General features: G+C 34.9%; 1 protein-coding gene across 1 annotated transcript in view; it reads right to left on the reverse strand.

Annotated features, from left to right (window-relative positions):
- The window catches only part of LOC150079271 (ribosome biogenesis protein BRX1 homolog), a 102,263-nt gene that overhangs the window by 78,735 nt on the left and 6,090 nt on the right, over positions 1-17,438 (reverse strand). The window contains exons 2-3 of the mRNA XM_090383014.1: positions 16,312-16,425; positions 4,263-4,306 (exon numbers count right to left, since the gene is read on the reverse strand). Of these exons, the coding sequence (XP_090239140.1) occupies positions 4,263-4,306; positions 16,312-16,425 (158 nt within the window). The remainder of the gene's footprint in view (positions 1-4,262; positions 4,307-16,311; positions 16,426-17,438) is intronic.

The raw sequence follows: 17,438 nt of genomic DNA on the forward strand, positions 1-17,438 counted from the left end.
ACGTAGATTTTGTAAATTTTAATAGAAATATTTTTGTTTTAGTTAATTAAAATATCAGAATCAAAGAAAAGAAAAGCAATTTCTTTGGTAACTAAACTAAATATCGTACGACGTGTTGAAAGCGGCGAAAGAAAATCCGATGTGGCACATTCTTTAGGATTAGCGCAATCAACTTTAACAACCATACTAAGTCAATCAGAAAAAATAAAACAGTCTGCTCAGAATTGTACAGATGTTACAGTGGCAAAATTAACTCGCTTAAGGAATCCAATTTTAGAAAAAATGGAGAAAATGTTAAGTTTGCGGATAGATGATATGTCACAATGTCATATGCCTTTAAGTCAAATGGTGATTCAAGAAAAAGCATTATTTTTGTTTAATCACCTGAAATCTAAACAAACTGAAAAAATTACGGAAACCTTTGGGGCTTCTCGTGGTTGGTTCGAGAAATTTAAAAAACGGGCCAGGATTCATAGTGTAAAATTAACAGGAGAAGCTGCAAATATAAGTTTCCAGAAAAACTAAAGGAAATAATTGAACGTGAAAAATTTCCACCAAATTTGGTGTTCAATGTTAACGAAAGCGGTTTGTTCTGGAAACGGCTACCAACAAAAAGCTTCATTTCTATTGAAGAAAAATCAGCTGCTGGGTTCAAAGCAGCCAAAGACCGTTTAACGTTACTCTTTGGATCAAATGCCTCTGGCGATTATAAATTACAATTGTTATTAGTTTACCATTCAGAAAATCCGAGGGCATTAAAATGTAACATAAAAATGAATTTACCTGTAATATGGAAAGCAAATAGAAAAGCGTGGGTTACCAAGGAGTTATTTACTGATTGGTTTGTTAACCACTTTTGTCCTGGAGTAAAACGGTATTGTCAAAAAAACAACTTTGAAGAAAATGCTCTTTTGTTGTTAGACAATGCTCCGGGACATCCTACTGATCTTAACACGTTGGACACATGCATTCCTGTCAAAGTTGTGTTTCTTCCAGCAAACACAACTTCCCTGATTCAACCATTGGATCAGGGAGTAATAGCATCATTTAAAGCTTATTATCTGCGTCGAATTTTAAGCAATTTAACTGAACTAGAGGATAAAGAGGATAAAATTTACAAAATTAAAATTAAAATATCAGAATCAAAGAAAAGAAAAGCAATTTCTTTGGTAACTAAACTAAATATCGTACGACGTGTTGAAAGCGGCGAAAGAAAATCCGATGTGGCACATTCTTTAGGATTAGCGCAATCAACTTTAACAACCATACTAAGTCAATCAGAAAAAATAAAACAGTCTGCTCAGAATTGTACAGATGTTACAGTGGCAAAATTAACTCGCTTAAGGAATCCAATTTTAGAAAAAATGGAGAAAATGTTAAGTTTGCGGATAGATGATATGTCACAATGTCATATGCCTTTAAGTCAAATGGTGATTCAAGAAAAAGCATTATTTTTGTTTAATCACCTGAAATCTAAACAAACTGAAAAAATTACGGAAACCTTTGGGGCTTCTCGTGGTTGGTTCGAGAAATTTAAAAAACGGGCCAGGATTCATAGTGTAAAATTAACAGGAGAAGCTGCAAATATAAGTTTCCAGAAAAACTAAAGGAAATAATTGAACGTGAAAAATTTCCACCAAATTTGGTGTTCAATGTTAACGAAAGCGGTTTGTTCTGGAAACGGCTACCAACAAAAAGCTTCATTTCTATTGAAGAAAAATCAGCTGCTGGGTTCAAAGCAGCCAAAGACCGTTTAACGTTACTCTTTGGATCAAATGCCTCTGGCGATTATAAATTACAATTGTTATTAGTTTACCATTCAGAAAATCCGAGGGCATTAAAATGTAACATAAAAATGAATTTACCTGTAATATGGAAAGCAAATAGAAAAGCGTGGGTTACCAAGGAGTTATTTACTGATTGGTTTGTTAACCACTTTTGTCCTGGAGTAAAACGGTATTGTCAAAAAAACAACTTTGAAGAAAATGCTCTTTTGTTGTTAGACAATGCTCCGGGACATCCTACTGATCTTAACACGTTGGACACATGCATTCCTGTCAAAGTTGTGTTTCTTCCAGCAAACACAACTTCCCTGATTCAACCATTGGATCAGGGAGTAATAGCATCATTTAAAGCTTATTATCTGCGTCGAATTTTAAGCAATTTAACTGAACTAGAGGATAAAGAGGAAATGACAGTTAAAACTTTTTGGAAAAACTACACCATTAAAAACGCAATTGAAAACATCGATAGTTCTTGGAAAGAAGTCACTAAGAAATGTTTAAATGGAGTTTGGTGCAAAATATGGCCAGAAGTTGTACTAGAAGAAGAAAATAACATCCAAGAAATTAGAAATGAAGTTCAACACTGAACCTCATATTTTAAAATGTGATTTCACTTTGTATGTAAATTGACTGTTTATTTAATAAAACTTTTCTTTGTTCGAAAAAAAGCTTTTCATTTTCTTTACGTAGGAACGTATCCCTATTCTGGCCATAGTATTTTTACCTCTGAAAACGAAGTTTCGCTTAACGAAGTAATTTCGTGGAACGCATCCTATTCGTTAATCGAGGTATGCCTGTATATGCATTCAAGGCTTCTGTGATTAATGTTTTAAACTATAATTCAATTGTATTCGCTCTCCACGTGATATCTACCCAGTTAATAAAGGCCACGTAGCACCTTAAAGCATCGTAAATTCCTTTTCTGAAATTATAACCCATTCCTTTGCCTTTAACTACTGCTAGCTCTCTCTTCATTGTCCACTGTAGAACTCCGTGATCACTTCCTGCTACAAGTTCCTGTACTGTCTGCCCTATTATGTCATCTGGTTCATGGGTGATAATGAGATCTAGAACAAGCCTGGCCAACCCAAATAGTTCTGCGGGCCACATTGACTAACTATAATTTTCCACTAGCCACACATAAAATAAAACAATCTTTAAAAAATACAAAATCAAATGCCATAAAAATTTATTTTATTCATTCATTTTTATTATATATCTACATCAATGAGATATTTGCTTTTCTTTGCTTTCACTCAATATTTTTAAATCTACTTCAATATTCGTAGTTGCACATCTTAATTGATTTTCCAGATTTTCATCTCTTTCAATACATTTCATTTTTGAAAAGAAAGTGTCACAAACGTATGTGGCTCTGAAGGCACTCAATTTTTTGTGCAAAAAATCTTAATTTGGGATACTTTTCTACTGTCACATACACATTGTAAAAGTTAATTTTTGATGTTGTGCTGTGAATGTGTTTTAATTTATTGTTGCACTATAAATCAGTTACTTCCCATCTGCAGTTTCCAGGACAGTGGAAATGTAAACACGAAATGGAGAACAAAATTTTTCAAACACTTTATCATATTTTGCAAATTCTGAGAAACAACGATCAAATGCTGCTTAAAGTTTTTTTTATTTCATTGGCGTACTTCGAGAAGAAGTTAGTGAATCTGACTGAGTTTAAAGAAAAACTGGATGATTATCTAGTTGGAAAGGAAACTATGTTTTTTTTTTTTTTTTTGCCGATTGAAAAAAAACTTCTTTGCATCATTCGGCTTTACTAATAATAATACTAAAAGCTCAAGAGTATTGGGTGCATAATTAGGATTGTATGGTATTCCAGCAAGTAAATGAATATGCTGTGTGAAGTCATTAGTAATGGCAAAAGCCTCAGCATCTTGACCAGGTGGGTCCAATAACTGTACAGTTTTCATGAATATGCGTTCATTAGTTGATAAATTAAAAAGAGAAGTATGCTACAGGGTGTAATAAATGCTATGTGAATGCATGATTAGTCACCTCACCTTGCCATCAGTGCTTACCTTTAACAGAAGAAGACATTGGACAAATTCCCAATGGGATAAATATTAAAAAGTATTGGTAACAAGTTAGCAAATCTTAACAAGTATTGGTAACGATTGTTTAAGGGCACAAGGACAGCCAAGGCCAAAATGTGCCACATCAACAAATATAAGCTTGTTTTGCAACAATAGTAGTTTCACTAAATAATATTTAACTGCTAAAGCTTAATAAGTTAGGAGTAACCTACTGTAAGGCAATTTAATTAAACATTCTGCATGATTACTTTTTTTTTTCATAAATATACACTTTTTATTTTTACTGTTGTATTCATACTACCATAATGTGCTGAGTATCACAACCATCATAACAAGAAATCATATAAGCAATATTAATAATCATGAATTGAATCTTTTCCATTGATATTATTCCAATTTTTTTTTTAATACTTACTTCATTTATTGCAAAAAGTGAATCCTTCTTCTCCATTTTGCATTCTAAAAATGAAAATTTAATTCATATAAGCATTAATTTGTATTTAGTACTAAACCAATTTTTAACAGTGCTTTCTAGATAAATACACTTTTTGCTAAAGTTAATGGCAGTTTTTGTTATGCAATTTTTTTTTTATAGGATTATTTTCACTTAATGTAGAAAATGACTGGTACTAGTTTTTGTATGACCAACTTTTGTATGATTTCATGGGAGTTATTTTTCAATGATTATTATAATTTATAATTCACTACAACTGGTATTATACAGTTCTGGCACAAACAACAACAGTAAATTTCTTGGGTGCTACTGTTGTTGTTGTTGTTGTTATTTGGTTTTTAGGAGCATTAGCAACTAAGGCCATATTGCTCCGGGATATACGGTGGTCATTCCCTGACCTTTCCGCATCCTCCGTATTTGGTGGTGACGGGCTCGAACCCCAGTCTAATCAAGAAGCGTGTGCTATGCACTGCTGCTCCTTCCCACCTGGCTACGGAGGCGCCTGGTGCTACTGTTCAAGTAATTATATAATTACATTTACATTTATAATTTACAATGTATATTATAGTTTATAATTTATCACAAATAATACCTTTTTTTAGCAAGGAGCAAAGTAATAGGCAGCTCAAGGTCCATCACCGCTTCCACAGTGTGATTGAGCTGCCTAATGGTTTCTCCTTACTTCAAGTTATATTTCTAATGTATCGTGCATAATTTTCATTAATGACAAAAACACTGAATTTACTAAGTCTAGAGTCTGTTGGTAGTTTCTACTGACAAGCTAAAATTTATACTTCCATTGCTCTATAGCTGAATGGCAGTCACTTTAATTGTGTCTGAATAACAATACAGTTTCATTACATAATAATTTCATCAATATTAACAAAAAAAGTATTCCAGGAATAAAAAAAAGTAAATAAAATTCAATTTTTAACCGAGGAATACTTTATTCATTTTAAGATTTGGGAATTTATCTTTACTCTGAATTGTCTAAACTTCCCAAATTCACATTAGTTTCCTTATAGTGTTTAAAAACAGTCAATTTGATTAAACATTTTTGCTACCAATGTTTTCATCTGATAAAGCATTTTTAATATTAAATATTTGAATTGTCTAATACATTTTGTATATACCTACTGTAGCTTATTTAAAATATATGCTAAAATAAATATCTTTTTATACTAAATACGGCCAACCAAGGCTAGAAGAATTTTAACTTTATTCCAAATGAACTGATATACCAATAATAAAATTAAAAATGGCCACATTTTTTGTGGTGGCATAGAAAATCAATCTTGCACCATGTATACTAACAGTCTTGTATAAGGTCATAGCCAGCCCTCTGTACAAAATTCCAGCCTGAAATATTCAACCACTGCCTTTCTCATTATGAAAGTATATAAAGTCCCGTTCCTGCTTCCCTCCTGCTTCCACATTGAGCAAGGATGTAACATGGTCAGATACAATAAATGAAGGTATTCACACCATTCTGATATTCTAACCATGCCATCATCACCTCATTAATATTTTCAAGCACACCTTGTTAATTTCTGGTGCTTTTTCTTTACACGAGTCATCAGCATAATCTTGAGTCGCTATCTATGTCACTGGCCTTCCGTTTGTTGATTGTCTTCTCACTGCTCACAGAGGCTGGGATCTCTTCATCACTCAGGTAACAAGCAAATGGAGCTTCTGCATTCACCTGAACACCAGCAGCCGGGACATTTGCTCCAAGACTGCCACCAAGTACGTTAATGTTCAGTTTCACTGTTTCAGTGTTAATGTGTTCAAAAATTCTAGAACTTGAATTTCTGAGTTCTCAACACCAGCAAGTAGCTCATCATGATAGTAGCCATTAAAGATTCAAATAATGCCCTGATCCATTGGCTGAATCAGCTGATGGATGAGTTGGGCAGTGATCCAACAGTAACAGAGCCTTTTCTTCAAGTTTTTTGGAAAGCAAGTGGCATCTCACCAATGGTACAAACTCACTTTCAACCCATGACACAAAAATATCACTCGTCATCCAAGTGTTGGTGTTATTTTCACAAATCACAGGTACAGATTTCATGTTGATGTGCTTAAAACACCGGGGACTTTGATGTTTGCCGATGTACAATGGCTTTAGCTTGTGATTTCCAGTCTTGTTTGCACACAAATAGCTGTTCATTTGTGAATACACCATATTAAATAAGACTACGCAGAAATTCAGGAAATGCTTCTGTTGCTGTAATGTCACCAAATGCAGATTTGCCTACGAGACTAATCTGAGATATCTTATGCCTTTCATCTCCAAAGGCACACTTCAGAAGGTTTAAATGTGTCATCTCCACTAAAGTAATTTAAGTGCCTGTACTTTCAAAATGACTCCATTTATCAGGGTACTTCACCGAGCTTCTGTAGTAACAACTTGTATAAACGTTGGTCCACATCACTGTTTTCACAAAGTGTGTTTTCTTTCTTTGGAGGACTACTTCAGATTCTAGTCTATTGAATGCAATTTTTCTTCCTCTTTCAACCAACCATGGTTTGTTTATTCTGGAATACGACACTTGCTGCATCTTGTTATGGCAATAATCAAACTTTCCTTCAACTGTATAATTTTTTCTCTTGGTGGCCATTACTTCAGTCCTAGTGATTTATTAACTTTTAAGTGTATTTATATCTGCTGGCCCTTGAATTTACCATGTTTTGAGAAATCAAAACCAAACTATCCTATCATAGTGTTGAAGAGAAGTTACGCGATTTCTCCATAAATCGCTTGTCAGGTCATGTATATTTTTGTCTAGTTGAGCCCTTAGCAGTTTTTGCTATCCTAAATGTAAATTCTAGTCAAAGAAAGGATGTCACATGTTGTTTACAAAAATTTCCTTTTTAACTAATGTAACGAACACACGTGACAAACAATAATTGTATTCCCTTCCAGAGGTAGCTGTTTATAATTAGTGTTCCACTGATATATTCTTTTATTGCATCTCTAGCTGAGGAGAGAAACTGTGTCTACAGTATTTAGTCTCTGATGAGTCCTGTTGTTCACAAAAATTATTCTGAAACTGAATATGCAGCCAATTTTTCACTAATTTCCCCTTTTGGAAATACAGTAGTAGGATATACAGTAGATACGAGACGTACAGTATTCACATTTTCCTGTTTCCAATATGAAAGTGCTAGTTCTTTGAACACTACTTTTTTTCATAATTAATTTTGGAGGATATGATCATCCCCACGGTATATATGAAACCACGGTATGAATAGGCATGTTATATCAAGGTTGCACTGTAATTAATTTAATTTAAAAGACAAATGAATGTTAAACATACATTTTTATAGCATCCTACCAAAGACTCAAAATATGTCACAAAAAAATTAAAGGCTCAAAACTTATAATACTGGTATTGTAACCACAATGATTACAGTACCAATATAAACACAGGCTATAATACCCATGAATTCTACTCCAGTCACTCAAAAGATAGAAATATATGACGGATGATTTGCAAATTTCTTTATAGAAAAGTGCCAGACAGCATTCTATAAAAAATAAAGTCCTTCTAGTACAACCATTAAGGGTAAAATTTTATAGGAAAGACTTTTTACACAAATTTTTTAAAGTAGACACACATGATGTTTTGTTTTCACAAACTAAAGAATTAAAATTCTGCAATCATAATCTTCAAAAACTTTTACCTTTATTTTTGTGGAAAATACTGAACTAGATAAAATAACTTCAACATAAGCAAGAAATAATACTAAACTAGATAAAACAGATTCAGCATAAGCAAAGAACTGTGAGCAAGGTATGTATATATCTTTTATAGCACTCTCTAGACTGCAATTGGTGCTAAATAAAATCCCAGCCATAATGCAATTGCCCATGGTTCAATCAGTGAGCCAATATTGCTCAGTTGTTCACTTCATGTGCCATTCCTTTTACAGCTCTCATTTATTGACCACAATTGAATGGATGCATATCTATGTTGAGGAAAAACTGCCAGAATGCAAGTTTGCATTCCAGCAGTGAACAAGTTAAACTGGAGTTTTCCAGGGGCTTCAACATGAAATTTCCAGCCGCCTTCCCACCCAGTATCACCATTAAACTGTCTTTAGACATTTTAAATTCATGCATGAATTTTCTTTTCCTGGAAATAAGAGTTCTTTGGCATTGTTTTCCAAGGTAGACCCCATGCATCGATGCTAAACATCTGTTAAGGGGTGAAGCCTGTTTCTTCCACCTGGGTAGAAATGCTATGCAGGTTACAATGCTCAAACAGCCATTTCAGTGCCATTACTGGAAAAGAAACATTTACTCTGGATTCCTCCTGCAAATTTGTCTTCAAATCTTCAAATAAACTAATTAATTGTCTTCTATTGAATTATCAGAATTTAGGGATATTCTACTTTTCTATAAAAAATTTAACAATCTTTCCATCTCTGTCATGGCTGAAGGTCTAGATCGATTTAATTTCATTGCATTTAATGGAATTGCTACCTTGCCACATTAAGATTCTTCTTTGTTCTTTATTATGGTTCTGATGGCAGATCCTACAAAATCAAAAATTTTGCACAGATTAGTCAGTACTCTCCCAAATCCAGTCTTTTTAGAATATCCAATTTAATTTCTAATAACAAGTTTTTCTCATAGTTCTTTGGCTTATGTGTTATTACCACTTGCTGACTAACTTGATCACTTTGAGGCCATTTTAAATTTAAAGAGATGCTGAAACTATGTACAGTACATGGTAAAATAAAATCATATCACACAGACACAAAATGCACAGAAACATATAAATCAGATATGTCCATCTGATTTCCAGCCGCCTTCCCACCCAGTCTTTCTTTCTGTCTGTCTTTCTTTCTTTCAATCTGTCTTTAGACATTTTAAATTCATGCATGAATTTTCTTTTCCTGGAATCGGCATTGTTTTCCAAGGTAGACCCCATGCTTCGATGCTAAACATCTGTGTATATATGCAAGAAATGGTCTGTGACCACTTCAATATATAAACCTATATTAAACAGGCAGCTTTCAAAGTTTATCCTTGTCATAAATTGGAAATGCTACTTTCTTGTTAATTACAGTATCAGTTAAAAGTCAATTTTAAATAGCAAAATCAAAAATCACACCTTTGAAAGCATACAAAACATTAATCTTTGAAGAGCAATGAAGTTTTTTTGATGAGGCTTCTCAAGCACTGAAATACCTGATAATAGATAACTCCACCCAAGACATCTGAAGTGAATAGAATTATTCCGGGAGAACAGAGTGCAACTCTGAGGAGGGGGGGGATATAAAAAAATACAAACACTACCGCAAACAAGCAGTATGTAAACTGTGATATAGCAGGAGGGAATGTAAGAGTGATTAGCAGCAATTTAAAGAAAGGAAAAGTTAATCCAACCGAAAATCCAGACATGCATGAGTACCTAGATCTCCTCTGCATATGATTATTCATAACTGTCCTCCATAACAATAGTGGTTTTGGCTACGAGAGGCATTCAAGAAGTTTTGTCAAACACATACTCTAGATAGGTACAAAGAAGCACAGTAATAGGAAATAGTCTTAGTAGTATCTGTAGAAAACTTCAGCCATATAACTTATTGTTTCCTTTTTGGCAGATATGATTCTGAAGTCTGCTAAAAATCAATCAAAAATAGTAAAATTTGAGCAGCGAGCAGTTATAAAATTCCTAACAAAGGTGAACATGGAATTACCTAAAATCGCTCAACATTGACCAATCTATATGGTAAATCTATACCATCAGAACTCTGCCATTGCCAGTCCCAAGCCCAGATGAGAAAGGAGGAACATACCTCACGTAAAAAAACCCCAGGCTCGGCTGAGTACCTGGGATGGGCCCCTGCATGGGTTACAGGTGAAGATGGAGGATCTATCTTCAGCAACAATGGAAGTCTGTCACTCTTCCAAGATACTGAAATATACTATCATTTCAAAATGCGAACTCCCATCTAAATTGTGGACTATGCAGTAGAGAAATGACAAGCCGGCTGCATTATTTGCCTTAAACCCTGTGGATTTCAGTCATTGTAAGATAAACAGTCATGCTACCGCATCCAGGGTAACCGACGTGGCTATTCTTATACCAGGGAGAACAGCTGTGAAGAAAGCTATATGGTCAGCCAAAACTCAAACGTATCTCTCAATACTAAATGTAAGGTTTCTTTACAAGACCGGGAAAATAAAATTGGTAGAAGAATTGAAAAAGATCAAATAGGATATCATAGGAATGTCAGAGACACATTGGACAGAAGAAGGAACACTGGATATGACAGAAGGAAGAATATTTTACTCAGGGAGAAACATACTCAACATACATAGAGGAGTCGCTTTCATAGTAAAGAAATATCTCTTAAATTCAATAATAGAAATTCACCTACACAGCTCAAGAATGATAAGTTTAAGAATAAAAGGTAAAGAAAAAGGAATCTTTGCAAAAATAATCCAGGTATACGCCCCAGACTCCTCACATGATGATACAGAGACAGCTGCCTTCTATTCAGACCTACAAGAAACCACAGATAACACAAACAAAAAAGATATTTTAATAATAATGAGAGACTTTAACGCAAAAGTTGGAGGCTTTTTGACAGATTTCAGTGATGTATTAGGAAAGTTCAGGACAGGAAATAGAAATGAGCAAGGAGAAGAACTCTTGAACTTCTGCAAAGAAAATAAACTATTCATCATCAACACACTGTTTTACCACAGATCTTAACATAAGTATACATGGACATCACCAGATGGAAATACAAAAAACTGTATTGACTACATTTTAATAAATAACAACTGGACTTCTAAGAGTTTTAACAAAATGTTAAAACTCTTAGAAGTACAGATTTGACACCGGCCATGAACTGCTAGCAGCAACAATTAAATGAAAATTTAAAAATACAAAGCCAAAGAACAGTAGAGCAACATTAAATATATCACGATTTGAAGAAGATAAAATAAAGGAAATTTATGGGAAAACACTACAAGAAAAATTAAAAGATATAAACTATTCATTATCTGTGGAAAATATATAGGAGAACACCAAACAAATGACTAAAGATGCAGCCTTAGAAACCTTGGGAACAAAACCAAAACCAAATAATCTTTGGATTACAGCAGAAATTTTAGATGTATGGATGGAAAAAAGACAAATGAAAAACCTCCTAAACAAAGAATATAGTCAAAACAAAAGAGAAATATATAAAGCCATAAAAAACAAAATAGACAACCTATGTAAAGCTGCTAAAAGGAAATGGTTGGAAGACAAAGCAAAGCAGTGCGAAGAGGCAGATAAATGTCACAACTGTAAAACAACTTACCAGGTTATAAAGGAACTCTCTAAAACATACACCCCTAAAACACTGACAATGAAAAATAAAAACAATATAAAAACAGGAAACATGCAAGAAATTAAAAAAAATATGGAAAGAATATTACCAAACCCTGTTCAAAGGGGAAGGAAAAAACACTCTTGCCTTAGATAATAGAAGAGATAAAGCACCCTCGATAGCAAAAGAAGTTCAGAAAGCAATTAGCCAAATGAAGAATCACAAGGCACCCGGAAATGATGGTATCCAAGCAGAACTATGGAAATTCAGAGGCGATGCAATGTTAAAACACCTCACACAATTGTTTAATCTAATTTTATTTACAGGTGATATACCAGAAGACTGGAAAAGTGGAATAATAGTACTTATACACAAAAAAGGAGATAAAGAAAATTGTCAGAATTATAAATCCATTACCCGTTTAAACCATATATATATAAAATATTTATAAGGATCTTACAAAATAGGATACTTAAAACATATTAAGAAACAATAGGGGAAGAACAAGCAGGATTTAGAAAAGGCAGATCAACAATACCAAATATTCACACTAAACATCATTGCAGAAAAATATTGAAATAAGAAGAAACCTCTTGATCTGTGCTTCATCGATTTCAAGCAGGCATTTGACTCTGTAAACGGAGAAAATTTAATGAAGCTACTACAAAAAAAATCCCACTTGATCATGAAATCATGTTTGGTAATAATTTCTACAAAAATACAAGAGCAACAGCAAAATTCAACAACCTTAAAACAGAGAAATTTGAAATAGAGAAAGGAGTCATGCAGGGATGCCCTTTATCCCCATATCTATTTAATATCTACCAAGAAGAACTAATGAAATCAACTGAAGAAAAAAGAGGCACAATAATAAATGGAAAAAATAAACCACATAAAATATGCAGATGATATTGTGATTTTAAAAGAAACCAAAGAACAACTAAAAGAAATATTAATAAACATCGATAAAGCAAGCAACAATTATCGAATTAATATTAATATAAATAAAACCAAAGTAATGCAAATTGGAAAAAACATAGAAGACATAAACATCCAAAATCAACAAATAGAACAAGTACAAAAATTTGTATACCTGGGCTCTCTAATAACCGGAAACCTAATATTGACCAAATTAACCACAGACTGAACATCGGATGGACAAACATGAACAAACTCAAAAACATATGGAAGAGCAATAAAATCTCAAATAGTCTAAAAATTAAACTATATGAAACTGTCATCATACCCACAGCAACTTATGGATCAGAGAATTGGAGAATAAATAAGAAAGAAAGGCAAAAAATAATGTCATTTGAAATGAGATGTCTAAGGAAAATCAATAAAACAAATTGGAGAGAACATAAAACTAATGAACAAGTAAGGAGAGATCTAAATTTTGAATGCAGAATAATAGAGCAGATCTACAAAAAACAACTTCAGTGGTTTGGACATTTGAACCGGATGAAACAACACATGCTGCCTAATGTAGTACTGACAGGAAGAATTGGAGATAAGAGATCACCAGGAAGACCCAAAAGGGAATGGCTCCAATGCCTAAAGGAAAACAGGCTTTCAGAGTTATCAACAAATGATGCAAAATTCAAGAAATCGACAACAGTGGAGGAAGACATCTAAATAGGGACTCAACCCGTGCCAAACAGAAGAGTAGAATGATGATGACACCATCAGAGCATACAATCTGAAGGTAGTTTACTGAACTTAAACATGGCCAAGAGTGCATCAAAGATGGTCAACAAGGTACATAAATTAGTTATGGAAGACCACTGGTTGGTTAGTTGCTGTTTTATGGCACATTGGCAACTAAGGAAAATGCACCAACTCAAGACCTTAAAATAAACACATGTTTATTTTATGATTGTTCATTTACCTGTTTATTTTATTATTGAACAGATAGCCAATAAAGTAAAGATTAGCCCTGGGTCAGTACACACCATCCAACATGAGTAACTATACATGACTAGTGTGTGTGTGTGTGTGTGTGTGTGTGTGTGTGTGTGTGTGTGTGTGTGTGTGTGTGTGTGTGTGTGTGTGTGTGTTTAGTGTCAAACGGCACCAGAGGTTTCCCTCACTATACATGACTAGTGTCTTGCCAGTGGGTTCCAAGAATACTGAGTGACAGTCACAGGGTCAAGAGTGAATATTTTCAGGTCTTTTTTGGAGCGTGCCACTCCGAAGGAAGAAGAGTTTTTTACCGAACTGTTACTGCTGGTGAATGTTGGGTTCACTACTTTGATCCAGAATCTAAAGTTGCCAACATGCAGTAGAAACATGCTAGGTCACCAACACCAAAAAAATTCGAAGTAAAGGCCTCAGCTGGGAAGCTTCTGTTGACAGTCTTCTGGAATTGTTTGGGAGAACTGCTTATTGATTTCCTTGAAAAGGGTAAAACTGTGATGGGGGAGGTACTACATAGTTCTATAAACAAAATTATGAGAAAACATCAAGCAGCAGCAGTGAGGAGGAATGCTGTCCCAAGGAGTGCTGTTGTTGGATGACAACACCTCACCTCACCAACAGAAACAAAACTGGGGTTTAAGTCTTTGTCACATTCACCTTATTCACCTGATATGGTCCCATCTGACTTTTACTTGTTTGAAAAATTGAAATAGCATCTTCATGGAATGCATTTTGTGGATGACAAACATCTGAAACAAGCAGTGACTGAGTGGTTTGACAAGCAAAATACAGATTTCTACAAAGGGATTTTCATGTTGAAACAGATGGGGAAAATGCATAACTGTGGGTGGTGACTAGAAGTCTTAACATGCCATCCAAATTTCACGAGTCTGGAATTACAGGAACTATATATATTTGACAAAACTTTTGGAATGCCCCTTTTAATTATAACTTGTTTGGAGAAGTCTGGGTTTGAATTTATCAAAGCCTGAAGGAATTTCCAACTACCTATTCAATTAGCCAATCTCAGGTAGAGGCAGCTATTCTGAGTTTATTTTCCACACAGCATGCAAATCAACCCACAAACATACTTGTACAGATAGAATACACTAGCACAACATGGCATAAGATGATGAGGCATCATAAAACCAACGACAATAACTACATTGGAAGGACAGAATTCATGGGATACCTGGTTCCTGGGCAATGCGACGATGTCACTTCTCGCTAGAGAACGAACCCACGGCTTGATAGGTATATAGATACACTGCATTCAAGTAGACGGTAATTCGATGTCAGTATGGATAAACATTTTGAGTTAACAGACTTTGAAAGATGAATGATAGTGGGTGCCTGATGCATGGGTCATTCTATCGCGGAGATGGTACAGAAATTGCACTATCCCCGTTCGATAGAATCAAGAATGCATCAGGAATACGCCATTTCCAGAATAACATCTCATCATGGACAGTGCTGTGGATGGAGAAAGGTGGTGGATGAACATGGCCGTTGATGTCTGTCTCGCATTGTTTCAGACAACTGGAGAGTATAAATCACCGCTAACTTCAACGAGGGAAGTGCCAGAAACATCTCCACCAAGGCCATCAGGCAATCATTAGGTAAAAAAAGGTTACGGGAGCTACCGACCTGCCAGAGTCCCATTGCTAACACCACAACACAGGATGCTACACCTCAACTGGGCAAAAGAACACTGGCACTGGACCTTGGAGACGGGTATCTTGATCTGATAAGTCCCATTTACAGTTATTTCAAGTGGACAGGAAGGTGTGTATCTGGTGGAAACCGCATGAAGCTATGCACCATTCATGTCAACAAGGAACTGTTCAGGCAAGTGGATGGTCAGTAATGGTCTGGGGCATGCTCAACTGGCACATGTTGGGACCTCTGGTACGTCTAGACACATCTCTGAATGGTCCAGGTTACGTGTCCATCCTTGCAGACCATCTGCATCCCTTCATGGTCATAGTGCACCCACAGGGCAATGGACTTCCTGCAGGAAAATATGCCTCCCCCAGAGCCATGGTGACTAGAACATAGTTCAAAGAGCATTCCGTAGATTTTACCACCATGGAATGGCCTTCCTGTTCACGAACCCTGTGAAGCATCTTTGGTTGTTTGTTTGTTTATTTGGTTTTTAGGAGCAGTAGCAACTAAGGCCATATTGCTCCGGGATATGCGGTGGTCATTCCCTGACCTTTCCGCATCCTCCGTATTTGGTGGTGACGGGCTTGAACCCCAGTCTAATCAAGAAGCGTGTGCTACGCACTGCTGCTGCTCCTTCCCACCTGGCTACGGAGGCGCCATGAAGCATCTTTGGGAGGCTGTGAAAGGTCTGTTCAAGCTTTGGATCCTCCACCCAGAAATGCAACGGAATTATGGACAGTAGTGCAGCAAGCATGGATGGAAATACCTGTGAAACGCCTTCGTAAACTAGTGGACTCAATGCCTTGCCATGTGACTGCCCTTCTCCGGGCGAAAGGCGAGCCTATCCATTACTAGGTAGGTATCCCATGATTTCTGTCCACTCAGTGTATATGAAAATGCATAAATTTTATAACATAAAACCAGTATATTAAGTTTTCCCAACTGTGGTTAATAAACAAAAAATGCATACATAACTGGTTATAATTAGATTTACCTTTCTTAGAGGATTATTGAATATTATTTAACTGCAGCTATTAATTAACAACAAAATTAGTAAGTCAAAAGAAAATAAAAATTGTTTTCTAGAAACCTGCTTTCGAGTGTGGAAGTAACATCCTAAGGTTCAACATCAGGTGTCTTTCACGGAATGTGATCCCACGAGAAGAAAATACTAGCACTCGTTGCTTGTTAGTCCACTTACTCTATATTATTTAAAAGAAAAAGAATGCACAGTTAATTCTAAGTAACCTGAAACATGAAATAGCACTGAATTGAACTTAAGAAACATCTGAACCACAAAATAAATAGAGATAATTAATACTGTTAATAGGATTATAGGTAGGACAAGATACAAAAAAAAATAAAATTAAATAAATGACAGAAACAAAAAAAAAATAATAATTAAAAAAAATAAACTTCTGTTATTACAGTAGAACCCAGATAAGAAGTTTCCAAGGGACTGGAGGTTTAGAACTTCTAATACGGGAAAACTTCTTAGAAACTTCTTCTAAGAAATATTAACTACACAAATGAAAAGATATACATATATAAGTTATTTATCGAGCACTTAATAGCTCTCAATTATCAAATATATAAGTTAAAGATCATTTTTAAGTATTATTTCAGAATTTATAAATATTTTACTCTGCCTATCGGAAACATTTTTAAACTGAGGATTTCTAATTGCTTAACATTCTGTTCATTATTCATTACCATTACAAGCTTCGAAATGGTGCAGTCTGGGTGGTGGTATCCACCGAGAATAAGTAACATTAGTCTTCTCCACTGGTGAAGCATTATGTGGGAATTTCTTATCCAGATTCTACTGTATTTCTTAATTTTCAGTTGATTATTTGTATGTTGTTTTGGATTAATTGATTGTAGGAGATGACATTCAGTTTGCATTTTGTTTGTTGTTTCCTTACTTATTCTATAGAGGGCAGTAACCACAACATATTTTATGTTTATTTGGTTTGTATTTATCTTAACATCTAGGGTGTATATCAAAACATTCACTGATATTTGGCTGTAATAGTGATTGAATGATGACCCTTTTATGGAGTTCACAAGTGCTAGTGGCCATTGAAGGTACAGCGCTTATGAGCTGTTTCTATTTATGGTATTTTGTGTTATTATTTAAATACAGTGTAATGCTCATTCTTTTTGGGAAAATGAGCATGTGACTCTTGGCGAGGAGTCATGCATGCATTCACTCCT

The sequence above is a fragment of the Mastigoproctus giganteus genome, chromosome 10 (assembly GCF_048544385.1).
Source record: "Mastigoproctus giganteus isolate SK-2022 chromosome 10, ASM4854438v1, whole genome shotgun sequence".
Classification (NCBI taxonomy): Eukaryota; Metazoa; Arthropoda; class Arachnida; order Uropygi; family Thelyphonidae; genus Mastigoproctus; species Mastigoproctus giganteus.